Source organism: Oncorhynchus mykiss, chromosome 5 (assembly GCF_013265735.2).
Source record: "Oncorhynchus mykiss isolate Arlee chromosome 5, USDA_OmykA_1.1, whole genome shotgun sequence".
Lineage (NCBI taxonomy): Eukaryota > Metazoa > Chordata > Actinopteri > Salmoniformes > Salmonidae > Oncorhynchus > Oncorhynchus mykiss.
The window spans coordinates 81410317-81437570 of record NC_048569.1 but is presented as its reverse complement, the minus strand read 5'-3'; the positions used below and the strand labels follow the sequence as shown (position 1 = coordinate 81437570).

Below are 27254 nucleotides of genomic sequence, written 5' to 3'. Positions count from 1 at the left end.
TGCTCATCCATGGAAACCCATTTCATGAAGCTCCCGACAAACAGTTCTGCTGACGTTGCTTCCAGAGGCAGTTTGGAACTCAGCAGTGAGTGTTGCAACCCGAGGACAGACGATTTGTATGCGCTTCAGTGGCGGTCCCCTTCTGTGAGCTTGTGTGGCCTACCACTTCGCGGCTGAGCCGTTGTTGCTCCTAGACATTTTCACTTCACAATAACAGCACTTACGATCCACTAATTTGAAGGGGTGTCCACATACTTTTGTATATAATACTGAAATTCTAGGGAAATGAGTGGTGGCATTTTGACAATGCCACAAATTCAGGGCATTTACATAAAAATAAATGTAGACTATCCACAGAGTTTAATTTTAAGCAACAGATGTTCCACAACCCACTGGCTCCAGGTCATCTATAAGTCTAGGTATAGCTCTGCCTTATCTCAGTTCACTGGTCACGATAACAACACCCACCCGTAGCACACGTTCCAGCAGGCATATCTCAATGATCATCCCCAAAGCCAACACCTCATTTGGCCGCCTTTCCTTCCAGTTCTCTGCTGCCAGTGACTGGAACGAATTGCAAAAAAATTGCTGAAGTTGGAGACATTCATTTCCCTCACCAACTTTAAACATCAACTACCTGAGCAGCTAACTGATCGCTGCAGCTGTACATAGTCCATCTGTAAATAGCCCACCCAATCTACCAACCTCATCCCCATACAGTTTTTATTTTATTTACTTTTCTGCTCTTTTGCACACCAGTATCTGTACTTGCACATCATCTGCTCATTTATCACTCCAGTGTTAATCTGCTAAATTGTAATTATTCGCTCCTATGGCCTATTTATTGCCTACTTCCTCATGCCTTTTGCACACACTGTATGTCGACTTTCTTTTTTCTACTGTGTCATTGACTTGTTTATTGTGTTATTGGCTTGTTTATTGTTTACTCCATGTGTAACTGTGTTGTTGTCTGTGTCACACTGCTTTGCTTTATCTTGGCCAGGTCGCAGTTGCAAATGAGAACTTGTTCTCAACTAGCCTACCTGGTTAAATAAAGGTAAAATAAAAATAATTAAATAAAAACAATAAGGCATTTTGAAATAGCAGCTAAAGGAATTGTGGAAGTACAAGTTATTTTCTTTACATTAGCACAACTTAAATTTGCCAAAAATGTGAAATGTCAAACCCAAAAATATATATGCAGTTCCAGTCATACCAAAAATGTTTGGACACACCTACTCATTCAAGGGTGTTTCTTTATTTTTACTATTTTCTACATTGTAGAATGATAGTGAAGACATCAAAACTATGAAATAACACATATGGAATCATGTAGCAACCCAAAAAGTTATAATATATTTGAGATTCTTCAAAGTAGCACTCTTTGCCTTGATGACAGTTTTACACACTTGGCATTTTCTCAACCAGCTTCACCTGGAATGCTTTTCCAACAGTCTTGAAGGAGTTCCCACATATTCTGAGCACTGCTTTTCCTTCACTCTGCAATCCAACCCATCCAAAACCATCTCAATTGGGTTGAGGTTGGGTGATTGTGGAGGCCAGGTCAACTGATTCAGCACTCCATCACTCTTCTTCTTGGTCAAATAGCCCTTACATAGCCTGGAGGTGTGTTTTGGATCATTTTCCTGTTGAAAAACAAATTATAGTCCCACTAAACGCACACCAGATGAGATGGCGTATCGCTGCAGAATGCTGTGGTAGCCATGCTGGTTAAGTGTGCCTTGAATTCTAAATAAATCACTGAGTGTCACCAGCAAAGCACCCCCACACCATCACACCTCCTCCTCCATGCTTCACGGTGGGAACCACACATGCGGAGATCATCCGTTCACCTACTCTGCGTCTCATGGCGGTTGTAACCAAAAATAAAAAATTGGTACTCATCAGACCAAAGGACAGATTTCCACCGGTCTAATGTCCATTGCTCATGTTTCTTGGCCCAAGCAAGTCTCTTCTTCTCATTGGTGTCTTTAGTAGTGGTTAATTTGCAGCAATTTGACCATGAAGGCCTGATTCACGCAGTCTCCTCTGAACAGTTGATGTTAAAATGTGTCTGTTGCATTTATTTAAACTGCAATTTCTGAGGCTGGTAACTGTTTTGAACTTATCCTCTGCAACAGAGGTAACTCTGGGTCTTCCTTTCCTCTAGCGGTCCTCATGAGAGCCAGTTTCATCATAGCGCTTGATGGTTTTTGTGACTGAACTTGAAGAAAAGTTCAAAGTTCTTGAAATGTTCCACATTAAGACCATGAAGGTCAGTCAAAGTAAGAATGGACTGTCATTTCTCTTTGCTTATTGGAGCTGTTCTTGCCATAATTAGGACTTGGTATTTTACCAAATAGGGCTATTTTCTGTATACCACCCCTACCTTGTCACAACACAAATGATTGGCTCAAACACATTAAGGAAAGACATTCCACAAATTAACTTTTAGCAAGGCACACCTGTTAATGGAAATGCATTCCAGGTGACTGCCTCATGAAGCTGGTTGAGAGAATGCCAAGAGTGTACAAAGCTGTCATCAAGGCAAAGGGTGGCTACTTTGAAGAATCTCAAATATCAAATATATTTGGATTTGTTTAACACTTTTTTGGGTGTTTGACATCTTCACTATTATTCTTGAATATAGAATATAGTAAAATAAAGAAAAAGCCTTGAATTAGTAGGTGTGTCCAAACTTTTGACTGATACTGTATATATTTAAAACAAAACAATTATTGTAATTCTGTAAAAACAATTAACCCATAATTCTAAATAATTGAATAACTTTGGTCAATTACATTTTGATCAAATTGAATAAAAACAGTATATACAGTATTTAGTTAGAGTATCTAATGTATATTTTTTTGTGGTAACAAAATGTCTCCTTTTTAACAATAAATCATCATAACTAATATTCCTACATATTGACTACCATATTAATAAAAGACTCCCATCAATGCTATAATAATCTTTACATTTTAAATTCAACATTTTGACAAATACATCTTTACCACAACGGTTAGAAAATATTATTTTAGGTCTAAATTCAATTAACACATACCAAAAACCTAAAATAACATATTATTCAGACATAATTTGTTTGAGAATTTAAATCACATCTTTTAAATGTAGGCCTAAAATTATTGTTTAATTATGCTCTAATACCTTTACATACAGTCTTATTTTTAAACAAAATTAATATGGGTTAAAATTCATCATCTTGGCCGGGTATAAAAGATTGTGAATTAGGCAGAGGTTTCACTCAGTTGAAAGAAACGAAAAGTAATTTAATCTAGAATCATAAAAAAGTATTTTCCCCTTCAAAAAGTAATGAAAACCTTTCATTTGATAAACAGCAACAAACACTGTGTAATGTAAGCAGAGCCTGACCACGGCTGACTAAGGTCCAGTGTGTTCTGTGGTAGACTGTAGGCTATCCAGGCTCTGGGTAAATTAATAAAAGTCACTCAGTCTGACTCTGATGAAGGGTCATAACGGCATGAACTCACAGTGACTCACAGACTGGGAAGAGCCAGAGAATACCACACTCTCTCTCATACACAAACACACAGTGAAAACACTTGCATAAAATTATTCAGTTTAGTGCGTATCAAAAACAACCGCAGCAATGAATTACATTGCAGAAAGGTGGGCAATCTATTTTTTAAAAATGGAAGTGAATTGACTGTCAGAAGTCGAATGCAAAATAACAAGTGTGTGTGTGTACATTCGTGCCTGTGCGTGTGTAAGTTTGTGCTTGCATGTGAATGTGTGTATCATACTCGTACCAACGAGGTCTGCGGGGCCAGTACCCAGGTTCTCTCCTCGGATGGTGACCTTGGTCCATGAAGTGCCCTCGTTGGGTGAGATGCCCGTCACCAGGGGGGGCTGGTGGGCACGAGACATGGTGGTGGTCACGTGTGTGCAGGAACACAAAGTCAGTCAGTAACCTGTGAACACGGCAGGGGAGAGGGAAAGACAGAAGGACACGTAACACGGATATTAGTCTAATACAGAAACCAAGAGACATAAAAACAGCTGTAATGTGTACAGCACAGCTATAGGCTCATGTGTTATTATTTCTAAGCATGTATGAACCTTTATAATGTTTTATTATGCAGACTAGAATATCTTAAAAGGCTTATATTTAAAAGAGTTTCACAGTGAAGGCTACAATGTCTACAAACACAGGAGGACATGAGGGTGCTGGTAGGAGCTCTGACCGGACTAAGAGAGAGAGAAAGGGGGGGAGGAAAGGAGGAATGTAAACCTCAGAGAGCAGGATAAATAAAGCTGCTCTCCCTCATCGATTCCACATAACCTAACCTACACAACGTGTGTGTTTGTGTAAGAGACCGAATAGCTAGCCCTACCCTAATATATCTAGAGGGTGCATGTGTGTGTGTAGGCCATGTAACCGCAGTGGAGGCTCCTCAGAGGACGAAGGGTAGGACCATCCTCCTCAGTGAATTTGAATAATTTAGTTAATTATTTTTAGATAAAACTGTACTGAACAAAAATATAAAACGCAACAATTTCAATGATTTTACCGAGTTACAGTTCATATAAGGACATCAGTCAACTGAAATAAATTCAATAGTTCCAAATCTATGGATTTCACATGACTGTGCAGGAACGCAGCCTGGGAGGGCATAGGCCCACCCACTTGGGAGCCAGCTCCACATTCTGTGGAGCCAGGCCCAGCCAATGAGTTTTTCCCCACAAAAGGGATTTATTACAGACAGAAATATTCCTCAGTTTAATCAGCTGTCTGGATGGCTGGTCTCATATGATCCTGCAGGTGAAGAAGCTGGATGTGGAGGTTCTGGGCTGCTGTAACACATGGTCTGCGGTTGAAGCCAGTTGGACGTACTGCCAAATCCTCTAAAACGACATTGGAAGTGGCTTATGGTAGAGAAATGAACATTCAATTCTCTGACAACTGCTCTGGTGGACATTCCTGCAGTCAGCATGCCAATTGCACACTCCCTCAAATCTTGAGCCATCTGTGGCATTGTGTTACGTGACAAAGCTGCACATTTTATAGAGGCCTTTTATTGTCCCCAGCACAAGGTGCACCTGTGTAATGATCATGCTGTTTAATCAGCTTCTTGATATTCCATACCTGTCAGGTGGATGGATTACCTTGGTAAAGAATAAATATTCATAACAAGGATGTGCACAAAATGTGAGAGAAATTAGCTCTTAGTGCCTATGGATCTTTTAATTCAGTTCATGAAACATTGGACCAACACTTTACATGATGCGTTTACATTTTTGTTCAGTATATTCACGTCACAAAATAATTGATTAAAACACAATGTTTTGCAATGAAGGTCTACAGTACCCTCAACAGCACTCTGTAGGGTAGCACCATGGTGTAGCCGGAGGACAGATAGAGGAAGACGGAAACGGAAACTGAGTACATTCTTCAATACAAAACCTAGGAGGCTCATGGTTCTCACTCTCTTACACAGTAATTATGATAACTTCCGGAAGGACGTCCTCCAACGTATCAAAGCTCTTGCAGCATGAACTGACATGTTTTCCACCCAATCGAAAGATCAAATAATTAATCTTGTACTGAAAGAATAAGCTACAGCTAGCTAGCACTGCAGTGCATAACATCTGGTGAGTAGTTGAACAATTAACAAATGAATTTATTCAAAACTGAAGACGCGGGAAAGAGGCAGAGACAGCTAGCTATATTTCAGTGTCTTTTTTTCACTTTCATTTACTTAGCTAGTGAACGCAGCTAGTTAGTTTAGCCTACTCAAACACCCAGCTCAAACAGAGAGGGATGCTATGGCTATCCAACACTGAACTCTTCCAAGGTTTTATTAATTGATTGCCTTCGGTGCCCACCAGTGTAACTGCTAAACATGGTTAAACATGTTACTGCTCTGCAATTCACAGTGAGTGCATAGGGGAGAGTGGGGCTGAATGTAACACCGGTCAATTGTAGGGTAACTTGGGGTAGAACGCAACTCTACCTCAAAATCATTTTTTGGAAGTGACTTAGAAATGGTAATGAGACAGATAATATTTTTTGTTGATCAAGAGTAGTGGCAACCAGAGAAAGTGTTGGGGGGAAAACTTGTGACATGAAGTGGTTTCTGTGAGAAGTACAGGCTGGGTGCGTGTTACCCCGGGTGGAAAGTCACCCTAAGTTACACCAACAGGTAGGCCTACATTATAATCACTGTGCAAGTTTTTGGGGACATAAAATGTATCAATAGGATAATATCTAGTTAAAATATCACATTTGGGATCTGGCTAATGATTAGCCCAATTGGGTCAATGCTCCAGCCTATGTATTTGCACTTTGCTGCATCAGTTGGGCAACAGGTTATAATGTTTATTGCTAATAGCTTACCTGTTCATATGGACCATGCATAGGCTATATGCATAGCCCAATATGTTAAAATAATTTAAACAAATCATTTTATCAATGCAAATCATTTTATCAATGTGCTATTGGGCTCATTTCTGGAGTTGGAAATGTTTGATAAACTCAACAAGTTTAATAAGACGAAGTTTACAAAAAATACATGTAAAAAATGTTTTTAAAAAAACACTCCTTCAAAATTATTCAGCACATTCACAAAAGCACACATCCAACCACTCCAGAGTGGCACCTAGCTAGCTACACACACACACACTCCAGAGTGGCACCTAGCTAGATACACACACACACACACACACACACACTCTCTCTCTCTCCAGAGTGGCACCTAGCTAGCTACACACACAGAATGATAGAACAGCAGTTCTACTAGGCTATAATCTGGGTTCACACACACACTACAGGGTGGCACCTAGCTAACTACACACACAGAATGATAGAACAGCAGTTCTACTAGGCTGTAATCTGGGTTCACACACACACTACAGGGTGGCACCTAGCTAACTACACACACAGAATGATAGAACAGCAGTTCTACTAGGCTGTAATCTGAGTTCACAAACACACACACACACACTACAGAGATGGCGGTCTGATAACTCAAAGGGGATGTAGGACTAACTCATGCAGCCTAATCTAACCTCCGCTGCAGTGTGCTTGTCAGAGGTTATCTAGGGGCAGGGGATCTGACATGGAGAAGATAAGAGGCTAACAGGCCTTAAACAAGCGCCTCGTCTGTCGTTCATCAAGCCCATATCTTTAGAAGGGGAGTTTGAATGGAGGGGGCAGTGGGGAATATAGGGGTTAGTCTGACTTCTTCTGCACAAAATGTCTACAACTGTTGTGTTTCCTCAACAGGAGTGTTTCTATCCACATCTTGTGTACACACACACACAGGCTAGGAAGAATGACAGCTCTGCTCGGTTGCATGCGAGGGGCCCGAGCTGGCGCTGTGTGGTCTCTGTGTATGTGAGAGAGTGTGTGGAGGGATCTGTGCTGCGGAGTGGAGGGGTCTGGGCAGTGTGTGTGTGTGTGGTCTGGCTGTGTGGTCTCTGGCTCGGGCCTGGGGAGAGCATGCTGACGGCTGGGATGAGAAAAGAGCGCTGTGTTTACTTTACTCTGGGGGCCATGCATGGACACGGGAACAGTGCCCAGACCCCTCCACTCTGTAACACACACACACACAGACAGAGCACATAGGCTCTTGCACGAGCCACACGTCACAAGCTAGTGGAACAACCCTGTCAGTGACAATTGAGGCATAGATGTTACATTTTGAATAAACATTTTATGTAGGACTACGTCCTTTATATTGACCAAGCTCTTAGATATGACAGGAGCAGAAACAAAACTAAGCTGTATCAAAACTAACTCCAGAATAGGAATGCCTATTCAGGTTTCACTAGGTTATTGTTCATTGCCATGAGTCATACTGTTACTGAAAAAATGTGAAGAAAAAAAAAAAACAGGTAAGCTAAGCAACAGTATTTGCATGACTGCACTGCAGATTGTATTACAGCAGTGTGTGTTTATTAGTTCTACAAAAATCCTCTAGGGGGCACTAAAGGACCCTCTTTGGAAAGCCTACAATAAACCACCTGAAAATCAAGTAGGCTAGAGACTGCACACAGTACATTAATAACAATTAAAGTCATATAAAAAGGCAGTTAAGGACTGCTCTCTCTGCCGGTTTCTTCTTAACATTCTCGTGGTTTATCCTGTGTTTATACAACGGGTGGGTCTAATCCTGGAAGCTGATTCGTTAAAAACGCATTCCAACCGATGTCTATTCCACAAGTTTACGTTGAAATGCCTATTTACTCGGTTCCATCTCACTGCGCAATCCACTGTCTCAGCAGCCCAGCCAGACAATTTATAAACGTGATCTCTAATGTAAAAAGCATCTAGACATTATCTCCCATTTCTTTTAGACTAGCATTTGGTTTTCAATAACGGAGATTTGTATAAACCTTGCCATCTGTCTCTCTGACATTTGCAACATTGAATTTCAATACTGAAACAATCTCCAGCAGTCCCATAGTAATGATTGTGTACGGAGTCGGGAGGAGAGAGACAGGCAGCGTTTCTCAGACAGTCGAAATCATGAATCAGCATCATTTTTATGGACATATAAAAATAAATGTCAATAGAAAACACGTCAAAGGAAACGAAATGCTAGTTTGCAGTCTTTCCCACTTCAGATTGAAGTGACCATGTTAACTGTGTTGGTGTTGTGTTAGCTGTGTTGGTGTTGTGTTAGCTGTGTTGGTGTTGTGTTAGCTGTGTTGTTGGCTAGCTCCTCTGAACAACAGTGTCCTGATGAAAGAGCACATTTTCTATGCCAGGTGAAATCACGCATCGTTAGCTCATTTATGGATGTAGCCAACTACAATGTCACTAGAAAACAGCTTAAACAAATGCAAATGTAGATACTTTGTTGTTATTCTGGCTGCACTGTTTGACGTGACTGTAAGTTAGCTGTAGTTGGCTAGCTAGCAAGCAAGGCATAAGAACGTTGCCAGCCAGTAGTATGGCAATAGAACATTTAGAATGAACGACTGGGTCGCGTTTATAGATACAGAACCGATAAAACGAACGAGCCGACTTGGGTAGCAACCTTAGATTTGTGTCGGGACTATATCTTGTGGAAGGATGAAATAGTATGAATAAATTAATCAAAATAAAGTTAATGAAAATATGTAAATCAATATTTGAATATGTTGGTAAAACATCCGTAATGTGGCCAATGAGTAGGAAGATGTTTGATAATTAAGTGATAATCAACACCCGTGCCCAATATCCTCCAAACACCAGCTGCTAGGGTAACATCTTCCTACTCATTGACCACATTACGGATCCAGAAGCATTGTCTCGCTATACATTGACATTGTTTACATTTAAGTCATATAGCAGATGCTCTAATCCACATAGAAAGATGTTTTACCTAGTCGGCTCAGGGTTTAGAACCAGCAACCATTCAGTTACTGGCCCAATGCTCTTAACCGCTAGGCTACCTGCCGCCCTAGGCAACACCTCCCAGTCTACGTCTCGCTCTCTCTCCCTCAGTGCCGTTGTTCTAAATGGGCTAAAATGGCAGGTTTGTTTTACTTGGAAAGGGACTTATGAACAGAGTGACTGCCCCTCTATTTGGTAGCTCTGTCACACTAGATCCTACTAGGTCTTGATAAGCAACAGAAACAGAGCTAACAAGCCCAGGGAGAAAGGAGCTCTCTGGTTAGGGAAGACTGCATGTAGCCCAAGTAATGTCCCAAATGGCACCATATTCCTAATAGAGTGAACTACTATTGACCAGATGGTAGTGCACTAGCCTATAGTGAGTTGGGTGCCATTTGGGTGCCATTTGTGACACAACCGTTGTATGGTCTGAATATGAGAAATAGCTTTTTTCATAGGAAGTATTTTATACGGTATATTTATATTTAAGAACAGATGAAAACCATATAGGACTATGCCCTAGGACATTTGCACACTTCAAATAATATACCCCACACCTACACACGATCCCAGGACACTGTTCTGTTTTAGAAAGACGCTAAGGAGAGCAAATAAGTGTATTGTGATATATATATATTTAACACAACCTAGGATGCGTGCACTAAGAAACCCACACACAAGCCAGCATTTAAGCACACACAGCATGCCCACACACACACTTCCCAGGCAGTGTGAGTGTTGATCATCTGTCTGTCATATGGTCCCCCCTCTGAGAGTTTGTCTGGGTTTTAGGGGTTTGGCTGATTTTCCCCTGCTGTTTACGTTAATGAACTGGACAGGAGGAAAGGTTCTGAGGAGAGCAGAGGGCCGAGAGGGGGATAGCAGCAGCTTGACAGGGGGGTGATTTCACTTACTGCTCCCAAACGTAGACCTTAAGTGGTTTATTTAAGTCATCTTATTACTAAACTTTGACTTACTTACTACTTCCAGCATGCGTCCCTTTCATCCCTCCTCATCTCTCTCTACTGCTACAGAAGGACTGAGTCACTGTGAGAAGAACCTGGGGGGTAGAGAGGGTGGTCAGAGAGATGTCCCCTTGGTTGTCAGGGGTGATATCCCTACTGGAGACAGCAATGGGCTGAGTTTACAAACTGAGCTTGTTAAGGAAATCCTGATGTTAGCTCATGTTACACACAACTGGCCTGCCTATTCTGAATTAGACAGATAGTATGTAGTGTAGTGGTCCACTTCGCTCTGATCTGAGCTCTATGTATTGTACGGTTTCTCATATCCCCAAGTAGGAGTGATTGACAGGTGAGAGGGGGTTAGGTGTATGTTCTGTGTGATGGTCTGGACTAGGGGCACAAAGGAACCCTTTCAGACATCTCCGTCTGCCCCCCACACCGCCATGCCTGCCCACCACACCGTCACCCCTGCCTGCCTCCCCATCAGCGCTGCTACCACTAAGCCTCCCCAGTACCCCATACTAACACTCTCCTCAGCCCCCCAACATTACACAAACACCAGATTCCATCAAAGATTCCCCTCAGTCTGAATGCACAGAGCTGGCCAAACATCCTGGCCCTGGTATGACCGGCTCTGATCTCTGATCTGACAGGCCAGCGATTTAAGAAACCATTCCTCACTCAAAACTCACACCAGAACTCATACAGATTGCTTTGAACTGGCCCTCAGTGGCAGACTGGCAGGGGACAGATAGAACACTGCCAAGTATTTCACAGACAGCATCAGTTAGGCTACACTCTCTCTGATGTGTGCATTAAAGAAAAAGTAATGGGATAAAATACGTTTCAGAAGACTGACAACAAGGCTCATACATTGGCTAGTTTTATTTTGAATCAAATGTTACATTTTGATAAGGCAGGAATCGATTACAAATAGACAACTTCAAAATCAGCACTATTGTGTAAAACATACAACCAAATAATCTGACTCGTAATATGTTCTCATTGCAGTGCCATTTATGTTTTTGGGCAGACAGACATTTTTTGTTATCGAATCTGTTGGCCAGTCAAGCCTTCCACAATGAGTCAGCACTTCTCAGCCAATCCCAACACAGGACAGTAAGAGGGTCCCGGAGAGGACTTAGACCAGAGCCATCAGGCGTCTGGGTTTGGCTCTCTCCATCCCCTCTGTCTCCTCTCCCATTTGTTATCCTTTGGCTGGCTCTGTTTGTTGGTCTGAAATGATATTTTTAAGATCTAACTTAAGCATAGGCACCAATTTCTCCTCTCAGAATCCTGGATAAATAAACAGAACAGTGATATGTGGGCGTATGAATGCAGGCTGATGTTTGTAGAGGGTTTAAGATGTGGAGACAGAAAGCTACATAATGAGATGCTATGGGGAGACAGGGTTTAAACCTTGGTAATGCCGTGTCATAAGTACAGTAACTTTGTTTACATACAAAAACATGGATCATCACGATGAGCGTGAGAAAAAAAATTCCTCACAGTAAACCACAGACTAGACCTATTAAACTGGACAATACCAAAACAGCTCCTTTAGCCTAAATTGCAAACAAACAGTGAATTGAGTGGTTCCTTCTGCTAGTGTATCATGTTATTAAAGGGTTATTACAGGGTGGTTACAGAGTTGTACCATGGCATTGATAAACACTGTTTCTGATTGGCTTGAAGGGCATTCTAGAGTGTGCATTATTTCCCGATAATGCACGGTAAATCGGCACGGTAGAATTCAATGGCTATAGTTCATTCTTACATGTTTTGTTTGAGCTGCTTTTGAAAGCAAAAGTCGAATTGAAAACATTATTGAGATCGTTGAATTTGATTTTTATAATAGCAAGCTAGGACTGCAAGTCTTTTTGTTTGGTTACCACAGCAACTACTGTAGCTATAGTAAACTTGCTAGCTACTTGAACACATTTCTACCGGCAAATGAACACATTCTAGTGGAAAATGTGTTAAATTATAGCCATGGTATAAAAGGGATAATCAACTCGAGGTTCTATAAGTTCTCTAGAAAATAATGCAACTCCGTGAAAGGTCATTCCCACTCCGCTAGTACGTGTCCTGGAACACACCTTCCAAGTCGTTCATTATTATCATTAAGTTTGCCGATGAGTGGTAGGCCTGATCATCGACAATGTCGAGACAGCCTATAGGGAGGAGGTCAGAGACCTGGCCGTGTGGTGCCAGGACAACAACCTCTCCATCAACATGATCAAAACAAAGGAGATGATTGTGGACTACAGGAAAAAAAGAGGACCGAGCATGCCTCCATTCTCATCGACGGGGCTGCAGTGGAGCAGGTTGAGAGTGTCAAGTTCCTTTCTGTCCACATCACCAACAAACTACCATAGTCCAAACACACCAAGACAGTCGTGAAGAGGGCACAACAAAACCTATTCCCTCTCAGGAAACTGAAAAGATTTGGCATGGGTCCTCAGATCCTCAAAAGGTTCTACAGCTGCACCATCGAGAGCATCCTGACTGGTTGCATCACTGACTGGTATGGCAACTGCTCGGCCTCCAACCGCAAGGCACTACAGAGGGTAGGGGGAACGGCCCAGTGCATCACTGGGGCTAAGCTCTCTGCCATCCATGTCCTGGATTAATGTCCTGATTAATTAGGGCCGATTTTACAATCGGTAATCTGCATTTTTGAACATCGATTATGGCAGATTACATTGCACTCCACGAGGAGACTGCGTGGCAGGCTAACTACCTGATAAGCGAGTGTAGCAAGAAGCCAAGGTAAGTTGCTAGCTAGCATTAAATGTATCTTCTAAAAAACAATCTTAACATAATCACTAGTTAACTACACATGGTTGATGATACTACTAGTTTATCTACCTTGTCCTGCGTTGCATATAATCGATGCGGTGCTTGTTAATTTATCATCGAATCACAGGCTACTTCACCAAACGGCTGATTTAACAAGTGCATTCGCAAAAAAAGCACAGTCGTTGCACCAATGTGTACCTAACCATAAACATCAATGCCTTTCTTAAAATCAATACACAAGTATATTTTTTAAACCTGCATATTTAGTTAATATTACCTGCTAACATGAATTACTTCTAACTAGGGAAATTGTGTCACTTCTCTTGCGTGCAAGCAGAGTCAGGGTATATGCAGCAGTTTGGGCCGCCTGGCTCGTTGCGATCTGTGTGAAGACCATTTCTTCCTAACAAAGACCGTAATTAATTTGCCAGAATTGTACATAATTATGACATAACATTGAAGGATGTACAATGTAACAGCAATATTTAGACTTAGGGATGCCACCCGTTAGATAAAATACGGAACAGTTCCGTATTTCACTGAAAGAATAAACGTTTTGTTTTCGAAATGATAGTTTCCGGATTTTACCATATTAATGACCTAAGGCTCGTATTTCTGTGTGTTATTATATTATAATTAAGTATATGATTTGATATTTGATAGAGTAGTCTGACTGAGCGGTGGTAGGCAGCAGAAGGCTTGTAAGCATTCATTCAAACAGCACTTTCCTGCATTTGCCAGCAGCTCTTCGCTGTGATTCAAGCATTGAGCTGTTTATGACTTCAAGCCTATCAACTCCCGAGATTAGACTGGCAAAACTATAGTGCCTATAAGAACATCCAATAGTCAAAGGTATATGAAATACAAATGGTATAGAGAGAAATAGTCCTATAATTCCTATAACTACAACGTAAACCTTCTTACCTGGGAATATTGAAGACTGTTAAAAGGAACCACCAGCTTTCATATGTTCTCATGTTCTGAGCAAGGAACTTAAACGTTAGCTTTTTTACATGGCAAATATTACACTTTCACTTCCTTCTCCAACACTTTGTATTGCGTTATTTAAACCAAATTGAACATGTTTCATTATTGATTTAATTGATGTATTATATTAAGTTCAAATAAAAGTGTCCATTCAGTGTTGTTGTAATTGTCATTATTACAAATATATATATAAAAATCGGACGATCGGTTTCGGCTTTTTTTGGTCATCCAATAATCGGTATCAGCGTTTATAAATCATAAATCGGTCGACCTCTAATGGCTACCCAGACTATTTGCATTGCTGCCCCCCCCCCCCCCCCCCCTCCCCCCCTCTACCCACATGTACATATTACCTCAACTAACCGGTGCCCCCGCACATTGACTCTGTACCGGTACCCCCCTGCATATAGTCTCGCTATTGTTATTTTACTGCTGCTCTTTAAATATTGTTACTTTTATTTCTTATTCATATTTTTTTTTTTAACTGCATTGTTGGTTAGGGGCTCATAAGTAAGCATTTCACTGTAAGGTCTACTACACCTATTGTATTCGGCACATGTGACTAATACAATTTGATTCAATTATTTTCCATAGAACGCATAGCCCCTCGTTATTATCCCTTATTACTGTGTTATTACTGTTTTAGAGGTTTTTAAAGGGTTATTACTGTGTTATCACCCATCCCTCTCCCAGAATCCAGTGTGGTCTGTCCTGGACTACCCTGTAGTCTGACTGGGTCGGGGAACTGACCCAAGGACTGTGAAAACCAATGGCCAACAAACAAGTCTGTCAGCAGGGGGGACTGAAAGAGGGGAAAGAGTGGCTACCAGCCAGGTGGGGAAGAGGGGGAGAAAAGGAATGACAGAGGTGAGACAGAAGTGCCACTGACTCCAAAAACATAATCCTTCACTCACACTCAGCGTAACTACTCAAAAAGACTGTATGAGAGGGGCTGGCCAGCAGGTGGGGGGGAGTGGAGAGAGAGGAGGGACATCAGGGGTGAGAGAGAAGTGCCACTCCAAAAACATTGCCCCCATCAACCCTCCCACCCCTGCTGTAACCGCTCTGCTTCAACCACCCCTGGCTTAATCCTAAAGCAGCAACCACTGCTGAGAAAATGCCACAAAAATAACCCGCTGTCGAGCATTCCACCAAAACAAACAAACAGGGGCCGTCCGGCCCACCCAACATTTCCAATTAGAGCCCTGTGAGGGGGCAGGAAACGTCCCTGTGTTCTCCCCAGGGAGTAGGGTGGGGGTCAAGGGTGAGGTACGGGGGTCCTAAAGGCTCCAACCACAGAGAGACAGAGACAGCTTAGCACTGATTTCCTGTGACATGCTATGTGTCAACTAGGGATGCACGATATATCGGTGAATCGGCCGATATTAGCTACAAATGACAACATCGGTATCGGCCCGATGTCAAGTTTAACGCCGATGTTAAAAACCAATGTCAAAGCTACAGTGCATACCTATATCGAAGGTACAGGAAGTAATGATGCCACGTAAAATTTGGCGCTACGCGGGCAACACAGCATTCCTAACCTAGCCCACAATGTCTGCTGTGTGGATCGAGCAGTCAACAAGTCGAGCAGTCATTTGAAAGAGTACAAACATTTCAGCCGTTCTCTGTCATAGGTGATGTTGGCTTTCGCAGACTGGTCGAGCACTGGTACACACTACCAAGTGCGCTATTTTTCCAGATGTTACACAGTAATACCGTCACTGCTATTTGCTTCACGACATACATACTATAGAACGCCGTTTGGGTTTTTGCATGTCAAAAAAGATACAGTTGCACTGTCAAAGCTTCTACAAAAAAGTCTGCAAACAAGCAAACACCGCCCATGAATGATGTGTTTACAATATCACGTTGGTAATAAACCATACATTTGTTTGACTGCAACTTCAGGGGTAGCTAGATTTAGCTTGGTACCTAGCTAGCACCAATACAACCAGCCTGAAAACCATGACCAGTAGAAACTGCAGTCATTTTCATTATTCTTAGCAATGATTTAGGAATCCTTGTGAGTAAGTACTAGCTAGGTTGCCACGTGTTGTTCGTCTATTGAAATTGACCTTCAATTCATGAAAATAAATAGCTATCCAGCTACTTAACCCTGTTGCCCAAAGCTAACGTTATAAGCAACCAGCTAGCTTCCTTCTGCTCGTGAGGCTCGACCGGACCGGGTTATGTGTTGTGAAGCTAGCCACAATAAGGATTAGTCACAATAGTGGAATTTGCGGTTTACCTTCAAAATAAAAGTATGACATTGACAGTGATGCAAATTAATACAAATAGTAGGATTGTGCCATAGTTTTATTTTGAAGGCTAACCGCAAAGTCCACTATTGTGGCTAATCCTCATTGTGGCTAGCTTCACATAGATGGGTCAGACCACCATTAATCAAATAAGAACTGTCTTATAAATTAGGGTTATTTTACATGATGACACCTAGCGAGATAGTGAGCTAGCTAACTATAGCAACTGAAATAGATTATGACGTTTTGCTATATTTTTGTAGAAAAACATTGTTTGCATCCATGAGCTAGCTAGCTTTTTTAATGACCAGCACTGTAGGTGCGCGAGACGACTTTACCAGCATCATAGCATATGAAATACGAGTGATAGTGTAATCAATGTGTAACAACTACATTAAATGTATGAACGCGTTAATTTATTATTTGACTTGCAGTCATAGTCAGATCCTGATTGATCAACAAGCTTATTTGACACGTCATAGTGTTATTTGACACTCAAAGACCCAAACGGCGTTCCATAATAATCCTGGTTGAGAATGAAACGACTGAACAAATGAACAACAAAACTGCACAGCAAGTAAGTGAAAGAAATAGGTTTTGATTAGGTTTTACTGGTAATGGGGACATACGTAAATGCCAACAAAATAACTTTTTGGTCATTGTGGTGTGTGTGGGTGTAACCTTTATTTAACTATGCAAGTCAGTTAAGAACAAATTCTTATTTACAATGAAGGCGCGGACAACGCTGGGACAATTGTGCGCCGTCCTATGGGACTCCTAATCACAGCTGGATGTGATAAAGTCTGGATTCGAACCAGGGACTGTAGTGATGCCTCTTGCCCTGAGATGCAGTGCCTTAGACCGCTGCATCCATGTGTGTGTGTTAATTATTTAACTGTACTAGAATACTTAAAAGGCCGTTAAAATCTGTATAGGTATTTGTGGCAATGAAAATATTGAATATCGGTATCAGCCAAAAATGTAATATCAGTGCATCACTAGTGTCAACCACAGAATGTTACACACACAGCGTAAAGGTTTAGAAAATATTCAGTAATTACTAAGAAAGGTTTTACATGTTGGGGGAATTTCAAAAAATCATTACAAAAATAATACATTAACTGAGAGGCCTGCACACCCACCCACACAACGCAATAATTCAGATCCTTTAACAAAGCTGAAAGGAGAACCACAAGAATACCATACCTATATTACTGTTAGTCTTCATTTTCCAGTTGATGTTAAACATACTGTATTCCTAGGTGTGATAACAGGACATGGCTTGAGTCTCATTAAGTTTGTGATACCTTAAGCTGTCGACCAGCAAGGGAAAGAGCTGCCTGTGCAGTCTCTCTCCCCCCAATGCTCCAGCTGAAACAGCACAGTGTACAACACGCGAGGACACACACACAGCAACAAGGGTCTGTGCTTTGACCTTTCATTTCTGAGGGTGACACAGCAGAGGTAATGTTCCTCTACCAATAGAAGACCCCTCAACACTGATCCAACATGAAAAATGTGGTGCTCTGATATATTAAGGCAGCTGCTTGCCTATCTGACACACTTAGGCCTACATCATTTAGATGATATCTAAGCTTAAAATCTTACAAAAAAAAAAAAAAAAAACTTACCAGTAACTTACATAAATGTAGGCTTCTGCCAAGTCTCATTTAGATCAGAAGTCTGTTAAAGTAGTTAAAAATTGATCCAAGGAGACTAAAGACATAATTGTTATGTTAGCGCTAGGCTCTGTATGCTATAGTTTCAAAACACTTACCTTCTAGCTACCAATTATGGATGATTGAGACCACAGCAATATGCTGCTGTATCAGTGCAGAAGGATCATCTACCAAATGTCAATCACTAAAATCATGCCAATCAGGGCTGGTGGCTGTGCAGAGGCCAGGACAGTGCCTCAGAGCCTGACATGATTCACCTGCCCTATCTGATGGGGTGTAATCATGCAGTAACTGGCCATAATGAAAGACAAACAGCTCTACAGTGTGGGCTCAGCCTAACTACACTCTGATGCAAGCAAACATTTTTATAATGATAATTTCACATTCTCAACATACTTTATTGTTGTCATTTCCATGAATAGCAAATCATACAAGTAAGCTTGGAGAACACACACACAAACAGTAACACTTCAGCTACACTACACGCGTTGCCATCAATGTGACGTTCTATCTGCTACATAGTAACCCACCAAATTCAACTTTATTTCTCATTATTTCAATTCCCAAGAACAGGCGTCAGCCATCGAGAATTAAACCTCGGCGTAAAGCAAGCAGTATAGCAGCTGTCATTAATTTCAAAGGAAGCATTCCCTCAATGGCTGGTGGCAATGCCGGGCTCCCGATGGCTTATTGAGGCCAGTCAGGGTACACATCAATAAAACAAAACAACAAGGGGAAATGGCTATTGGTTTGACAAGCCACTGTTTCCATTCTATCCTGCAGAGCTCCTCCTCTGCAGAGTCAAATTTACACGTATAGCCCAAACAGTGTATATTTCATGAGATTGGCATTACATAGGCCTATGCATAAACATCAGACTGTTACCGTGGTTACCCCATGGAAATTCTGTCTGAAAGAAGTCGCCCTAAAAAAGACTACAATCCAGAATGTTGAATAAAATGATATTGACACTTACTTTACCTATTGTCTGTGCTGTTGGTCCTTTTGACGGTAGGAAGTGGAGATACAATATCCACAGTAAAGTATTGTTTACCTGAGTTTTTGCGGCGCCGGTTTGTATCAATCTTTGTATTCAATCTCTTGACGCATTGCACGTGATGCACAATATGTAAACAATAGTCGAATATAACCGAAAGTTGTGACCAAAGCACTTTCCCTCGCAATCAGCTGAAAGTACTTGTGATATTTGCCAGCTGATTGCATGCAACAACGTTTGGTCTGTAGTACCGTTAAGCTCGGGCAAGTGTTTTGTCGCATGCGAATCACTTCAGAATAGTAAACACAAAACCGGAAATTCAAACCGCCGTACTGAGAGTCGGGTTAATAACACGACACGAGGACAAAAACAGCTGACGACAGGTAAAGTAAGTTACAATTACGTTTATTCAACATTCTGACTTGTAATTGGACTGTTCGGGAATGCTGAAGCCAACATGTTAGAGCAGGGGTTCCCAAACGTTTTCACTCCCAGTAGGCAGGTAGATGAGTCAATGACCCCTTGAATGCGAAATCTGCGAAATCCGACTCTGTTTCGGGAGCATACGAAACATCTCAATTTGTCGAATAGAAATTCTCGTTTTACTTGCAAAATCGACTAATGATTACATTCATATGAGCATGTCAACAGTTAAAGATGAGCAGGGTTGGTTTTTTTGACAGGTCAATTGACACATGAGCTAGCTAGGGCAACTAACGTTAATAGCTAAACATTTCTCAAGTTCGTTCGCTGTCAGCCAAAATACATAGACTCTTAACAACCATCAGACAAACATACATAGTAACGTGAGACCGTATTTCAATATGAAGCTGGACACTGTTAGCGAACTATCGAGTTGTCTAACGTTAGCTAGCTGGAAATGGAAACAATCTTCTGAACTCTCTCTGAAGCGATACGAACTAAGACCATGATAAATAGTTCATATTTGTGTCACATTTAGTTAAATAAATAGATAACATAGGGTAACTTACAATTAAGTGCTGTTGAAAGAAAAATCCCAGCTAACCTTTTCCGAAATCAACTTCCAGGTTGCCACTTCCTGCAACGACCAGTGACGATATCATCACTCACTCTACTTTGCATCCCCTCAGAGCATAAGCTCACAATAGCTGATTTGAGTGAGAGAGAGATATATATACATATGTTGGTTTGTGAACTGTCAACCTCTCCATCTTGCCACTAATAGCAGTGTTGGCCTGGGCCCAGTTCGCACAAACAGCCTACTTTATTTTACCAAAAATTCTATAACCTGGAATATCTTTAAACCATTCTGTATTCATCTCTGCCATAATGTTTTATTTTGATCGTAGACATAGCCCATAGTACCATTACATGACACATAAGTCATTGGACGAAGGCGTCTACTGTAAGGGGGAGTTTTGTTAAGAGCCGCGACGCTCGGTCAGAACATCAATACGCATTGCATGCGCTACGGTTTTGGAAGCATAAGGACCTTATCTAACATATCGGTTAGAAATAAAACAAAACTGTAAATTGATACATTCTTTATAGAGTTAGTGTTTCCATGCGGCCATATTTACATGTTACGGAGCTTGTTTACGGAAAACAGACCGAAGACAGAGTAGACAACCTGTGCTAATACCTATCTGCGGAAGACAGACGGCACAAACATGTTGTCACTGAAACATACTGTCTGCTGCAACTGTTAAGACAGTGTTTATTTTGCATTGATGTGATAGAAAGTCAAGGGATTTATATTTCTAGAACCGTACCGCAATTAAGAATCGATTCACGTTTAGAGAATTTGGCTGTTTTGGCTTCCAGATCATATTTGCCCTTAAACAGAACATGTAATGTCCTTGGACTAAGAAGTAACGTTAGGCATTGCAGCTGAGAGTGCATGCGACTACCGACGGACCAGTGGCGACGTGTCATTGAGACCCACCTGTTTAGCTAAAATATATTTTTTTAAATAGCTCAACAGGTGGGTCTCTGCTACACCTGCCCTGAATTACGTGTCACCACAGTCGGCAGTCTCATGCACTCTCGGCTGCAATGTCAAACAAGCCCTAGGTCTATGCTAGCCCAGCGTCATCGGGGTTAGGAGAGGGTTTGGCTGGCAGGGATGTCCATCTCATCGGGCTCTACCGACTCATTGTGGCGAGCTGGGTGCCTGCAAGCTGACCCCGGTTGTCAGTTCGACAGTGTTAAGATAGCGCTGGAGAAGAAGGCAGATGTTTTACGTGATTGTATTTTTTTGTCGTTTTATTTGCAACTCTGACGAGCCCGACGCGAAGGATATACTGCTTCCTCGGGAACAGGCCCCGATCCCCGTGATCTGGAGAAAGAGGGGCCGAAGAGAGGGCTGCCTTCTGAGAATTCGTAAGCGATCGAATAAACCCCCACTTCCCTCCATTCTGCTAGAAAACGTGCAATCCTTGGAGAATAAAATCGCTGAGTTACGTGGAAGATTAAACTACCAACCGGACATTAAAAACAGTAACATCTTATGCTTCATGGACTCGTTGCTGAACGACAACAATATCAACATACCTGGCTGGTTATACATGTACCGGCAGGATAGAACAGCGGTGTCTGGTAAAACAAGAGGTGGTAAAACTAGCTCCGACTGGGAAAATATGTAAAATAATTTTGAGCGCTCATCCAACTCAGAATTCCAAGGTGGGACTCTTTCTAGAGCCCACAGGAAGGACCGCTTCACCACCTTCCTGTTCAAGTGAGCACAGCACAACAAGGTGAGTCCAAAAATCTATCGTATGCTGCTGCATAAATTATGTAATATGCCAGGGATATACTGTCTCTAAGAAAGTAATACTAAGTGTATGTTGTGTAGTAAGCTGTTAGTAGCCCATGTGCATCACCCTAATAATTTGGTCTCTTTCCTCCCTCATAACTTAGCCTACTGTTCTGACTTGATGGTGCACATATAGCCTGTTTTAGAGAAATGTAATCATCAAATATTGTAAGAGCTTTCATTGTCTGCTTCTATGCCCCCTTTATTTAGCCTACGGTTCTGATTTGGTGTACAGGGAGAATACTGAGCTGTACATTTCAAAAGTTCTGAACAAATAGTTATACTGACTACGTCCTTCCTAGCTTGCTCATTAATATCTTAATCAAAATTACGATTGCCTTTTATCTGCTCGTTGTTCCCTTATGCCATAGTTTGTATATCTCAATTGTCAGAATTGTCAGTAGAAACCACATTTGTTTAAGCAAGTCAGCCATATCAGCTATGTTTTTAAAAAAGGCAGTAAATGAGGATGAATTAACTGTTTCCCGTCCAGACAAGGCTTTGCTGGCAGCCAAGTGTAGCAGTGGTAAGGATTCATTTAATGGTGCTGAAAAGAAAGCTCTGCTGTTGGGACGGCTTTAGGTTTTCCCTTACAGTTTGTTGTCACCGTTTGTCACCGTTATAGTGCAATTAATATATATTGTGTTGTGTCGTGGCTTTGCTGGCATGCAGCAAACATGTTTTTGTTTTTTGCCCCACTTAGATTTTACATGCTAAAATCACCACGGCTACTGACTGATCTATAAATCACCTTGCATCATAAATAACGACTCAATATTACTTTTAGATCAGTCAGTCACAATTTACCCATGATACATCATGGTTTTGATGCCCTCAAACACGGCCATCATTTGGGTTTACAGAGCACTTTGTAGTGTACATTTTTCATTGTTGATTGTTTCTTTGAGAATAATAGCCCTATCATCTTTGAGAATAATAGCCCTATCATCTTTGAGAATAATAGCCCTATCATCTTTGAGAGTAATAGCCCTATCATCTTTGAGAATAATAGCCCTATCATCTTTGAGAATAATAGCCCTATCATCTTTGAGAATAATAGCCCTATCATCTTTGAGAATAATAGCCCTATCATCTTTGAGAATAATAGCCCTATCATCTTTGAGAATAATAGCCCTATCATCTTTGAGGTGTGAAATATTGACAGTAGAAAATGCTGTACTGCTATGGATATTGCCCTGTTCATGTTCTGTGCCTGCCAAGCACACGGTAAAATTGTGCCTGTGTCTTCCTCCTTCTCAAGTGCTTGTTTCTTATTAGGTCATTCTTGACTCGCTGGCTCTCAAAACAAAGAGCCTAAGCCAAACCTTGGGATGGCAACCGTTTATTTTCCTTGTCGGAAGTGAGGTTTGTGATATAAAACTCAAAAATCTCATTGTGCTGGGTGGTTCACACAGACCTGCCCAATAACCTACTGCACAGCAAACATCCTACTATTATGCAACACTTCCAGGGAGCCGTCTGGCTGAGATTGACACATGTCTGGGCTGGGTTGGTTGGTTTTCTGATGGAGAAAAATAACTCACCCACTTAGAATCAATAGTTGTCTCTATATACTGTGTCTGTGTTTGCTATACGTATGTATTGACTTAGTAAAGCAATATAAGAACATTTTCAATTAGAAATGCATGTTTAAGAACTAGACAAAAAATGGAATGTAAATGTACATGTATTTTCATTTGGGAGTCTGCATTGCTTCTACATCTGCATTGCCTCTACATCTGCACTGTTTGCTGTTTGGGGTTTAGGCTGGGTTTCTGTACAGCACTTTGTAAATTAATTTGATTGATTGATTCACCGTAGGAGTATTGGCTGTCTAGTTTTCCCCCGCTTTATTTATTTTTGGGACTATTCCATTTGCTCCATTGCACCAGGTAACCCAAATCATGCGCAGTTACTGTTTTAGAATCTTCCACAAGGTTCTCTTGGCTCATTTGTGTAGTAGTAGTGAAATTCTCAGGGTCATGTCTAGGGTCTGTGAAAACAGGAGCTGGCTGGCGCGTCTACTTTAAGTGGTCATGAAACCCAATGGCGTGTAATGGACAGCTGGAACTTGCTGTCAGATTTCTCCCAGAATCGTTGGTCGCCGGGCCACTACGCCTCGCATGCGAATCCCTCAGAACTCTAACTTGTGGGGGAAAAAGGAGAACAAAAAAAACATTACAACTCCCTCTGGTCAAAGCACCAAAACCCCTCATCAAGTTCTGGAAGGAGCACCAGTCCAGTCCATGCCGGTATGTGTAATATGACACCATTATTCTTACTTCTTGGCAAAGGGCTGCAGTAGCCTACCCCTGGGGGCTGAGAAGGCCCAAATCCTACAAAGTCATTACCTTAAATTAGCCCTTACAGAGCCAGTCAGAGCCTAAGCATCCACTCAAACTCACTGCAATGTGCTGGACCTGGGCCACAGCAATGAAGAGATGGGGTAGTCGCCAAACCAACCACCAACCGCCCAAATCACAGTTTGATCCCTCCATTATCACATTAACCCTGGCTAATTGGAAAATACGGGTTCCCCAGAGGGGGGGGGGGCTGGGTGGCCAGGTCTTATCATACAGAAACAAGCTCTGCCGTGCCTTGGACAATTTGGTGAGATAAATATGTTGGTATCAGCGCTCAGAGCTCCAGTGTGCCTGGGTGGTCTCTCCCTGACTCCCTGTTGCAGCTCTAATGATGCTGCCTGTGTCTTTCCCAGAACAAGTGGAAATGCCGCAGTGATGCACCGTGAAAAGAGAAAGGAGGAAAGGAGCTCAGACTCCCAGCTGGCATCTATAGCATGACCAGAATATTATCTTTGGTGTTTGGAGTATCGTAGACACTTCAGAGAGTTGCAGACAGACCTAGGTCAAATACATATGTCACATACTTTCAAATACTTGCGCTGTGCTTGATTTGGTTTACCCAGTACAATTGAACCAATGGAATAGTCCCAAAAGTGCACATTTCAGTGTAAAATAGTTCAGGTGTACTCTACAGAGAGCCAGTGAAGTCATCCTAATCCCCAGCTACACCAGGACTAGAGACCCCCCCCCCCCCCCCCCCCCCCCACACATCTACGTTCATCCCTCCGTCCCATGGCACACGCTGTGTTGGCACCGTAGCTCACCCCCAAAACCATCTATTGTTCATTGTTTGTCTTTCATATTCTTTTCCCATGGGCCCCTGGCCAGCAAGAGGAAGAGCTCAATGTAAATATTACCCCACCCCCCTCCTCCTCAGCCTCCCTCCCCATTGACACCTCCACCATCTCCTGGCTTGCCCCGTCCTCCTGCCTCTCTCTCAAGAGGGAACAGACAACCAGTGGGTGAGCACTTCCTTCCTTGTAAAAGGGGGAAAGGGGGTTGGGAGGGGATGGGATGTCACTGTAGTTCAGATCCAACAGGCCACATCAAATAAGGGACAATCGATCAATGCCAGAGAGAGCACTGCTATGAGACACTAACTACCGTTGTGTTGTCATTACCATTACCCTACCATGGATCTGGGCTGTGTGGATGGATTGTTGGCACCAAATAGATGGAACAACATGTAGACATCAATTAAATGCGTTAAAGTGTAATCAAACATACTAAGACAAGGCTAATGAATTCATGAAGGAACACGGAAGAGTTTAGCACAAAGGACAGGGAATGGTTTGGCGAAATGCTGTGTAGTCGGGGATTGTGCCCTATAGCAGAGTATTATGAAGTCCATATTGTTCTTGTTTTATGATCCAAGGTAAATCTCTCATAGGTGTTTTAGAGCCCATATATGATGCTGTGCTTATAATGTTGCTGTGCCTGTAATTATGTAATCTGTTCTTAATTAACTTACTCTGTTTAGGATAGCAGATTAAAACCAACTGTTAACTCTATAATGCTCACCGATTGCCTTTCTGACCAAGCACAGTTCTGCTAAAGCATAGGATAGTGTGTATGACGATGTACCTTTCTAACATGTCTCTGCCATGCTGTTGTCATAGTGTTGCATTCTTCTCAGATGCTTTACCTGAAGTGAATTTTGAGGCTGGAATGTCAACACTTAGAAAGGTAGTAATTCAATAAAACTGTTGTTCAGGTTGTGTATTAGATATTTGTTTATTAGTTGCACATCAGCCAGCTTTCTGGAGATCATATGTACGTCTAGGATCTGAATCTGCTGGGAAAAGCTGTCAAGATAACCCCTACGTCTCTCCATAGCTTGTTTAATACAATAAATGCATGATAGGAGAGAGAGGAAGGGAGACTGATGTGTTCCCTGTGTTCTCGGCGTTACTCTGGACCCTGATCTCTCTTTTGACGAACATATCAAGACTGTGTCAAGGACAGCTTTTTTCCATCTACGTAACATTGCAAAAATCAGAAACTTTCTGTCTAAAAATGATGCAGAAAACTTAATCCATGCTTTTGTTACTTCTAGGTTAGACTACTGCAATGCTCTACTTTCTGGCTACCCTGATAAAGCACTAAATAAACTTCAGTTAGTGCTAAATACGGCTGCTAGAACCAATAAATTTGATCATATTACTCCAGTGCTAACCTCCCTACACTGATTTCAAGGTTTTACTGCAAACCTACAAAGCATTACATGGGCTTGCTCCTACCTATCTCTCTGATTTGGTCCTGCCGTACATACCTACACATACGCTACGGTCACAAGACACAGGCCTCCTAATTGTCCCTAGAATTTCTAAGCAAACAGCTGAAGGCAGGGCTTTCTCCTATAGAGCTCCATTTTTATGGAATGGTCTGCCTACCCATGTGAGAGACACAGACTCGGTCTCAACCTTTAAGTCTTTACTGAAGACTTATCTCTTCAGTGGGTCATATGATTGAGTGTAGTCTAACCCAGGAGTGTGAAGGTGAACGGAAAGGCTTGCTGTCTCTGCCTGGCCGGTTCCCCTCTTTCCACTTGGATTCTCTGCCTCTAACCCTATTACAGGGGCTGAGTCACTTGCTTACTGGTGCACTTTCATGCTGTACGTAGGAGGGGTGCGTCACTTGAGTGGGTTGAGTCACTGATGTGATCTTCCTGCCTGGGTTGGCGCCCCCCTTAGGTTGTGCCGTGGCGGAGATCTTTGTGGGCTATACTCAGCCTTGTTTCAGGATGGTAAGTTGGTGGTTGAAGATATCCCTCTAGTGGTGTGGGGCCTGTGCTTTGGCAAAGTGGGTGGGGTTATATCCTTCCTGTGTCTCCTGACCCCTCCTGTCTCAGCCTCCAGTATTTATGCTGCAGTAGTTTGTGTCGAGGGGCTAGGGTCAGTCTGTTATATCTGTAGAGTATTTCTCCTGTTTTATCCGGTGTCCTGTGTGAATTTAAGTATGGTCTCTCTAATTCTCTCTTTCTCTCTCGGAGGACCTGAGCCCTAGGACCATGCCTCAAGACTACCTGGCATGATGACT

The 27254-nt window shown here is 42.0% G+C and overlaps 1 protein-coding gene across 3 annotated transcripts in view; it reads right to left on the bottom strand.

Annotated features, from left to right (window-relative positions):
• Positions 1-20179, bottom strand: part of LOC110524662 (exocyst complex component 2) — a 158004-nt gene extending 137825 nt beyond the window's left edge. Inside the window, exons 1-3 of one of the 3 annotated variants that reach the window (XM_021604507.2) lie at positions 20048-20179; positions 10342-10424; positions 3792-3953 (exon numbers count right to left, since the gene is read on the bottom strand). In XM_021604507.2, the coding sequence (XP_021460182.2) occupies positions 3792-3909 (118 nt within the window). In that variant the 5' untranslated portion in view covers positions 3910-3953; positions 10342-10424; positions 20048-20179. The remainder of the gene's footprint in view (positions 1-3791; positions 3954-10341; positions 10425-20047) is intronic. The other 2 variants (XM_021604508.2, XM_021604509.2) reach the window with 2 other exon arrangements.
• Positions 20180-27254: the final 7075 nt, after the last annotated feature.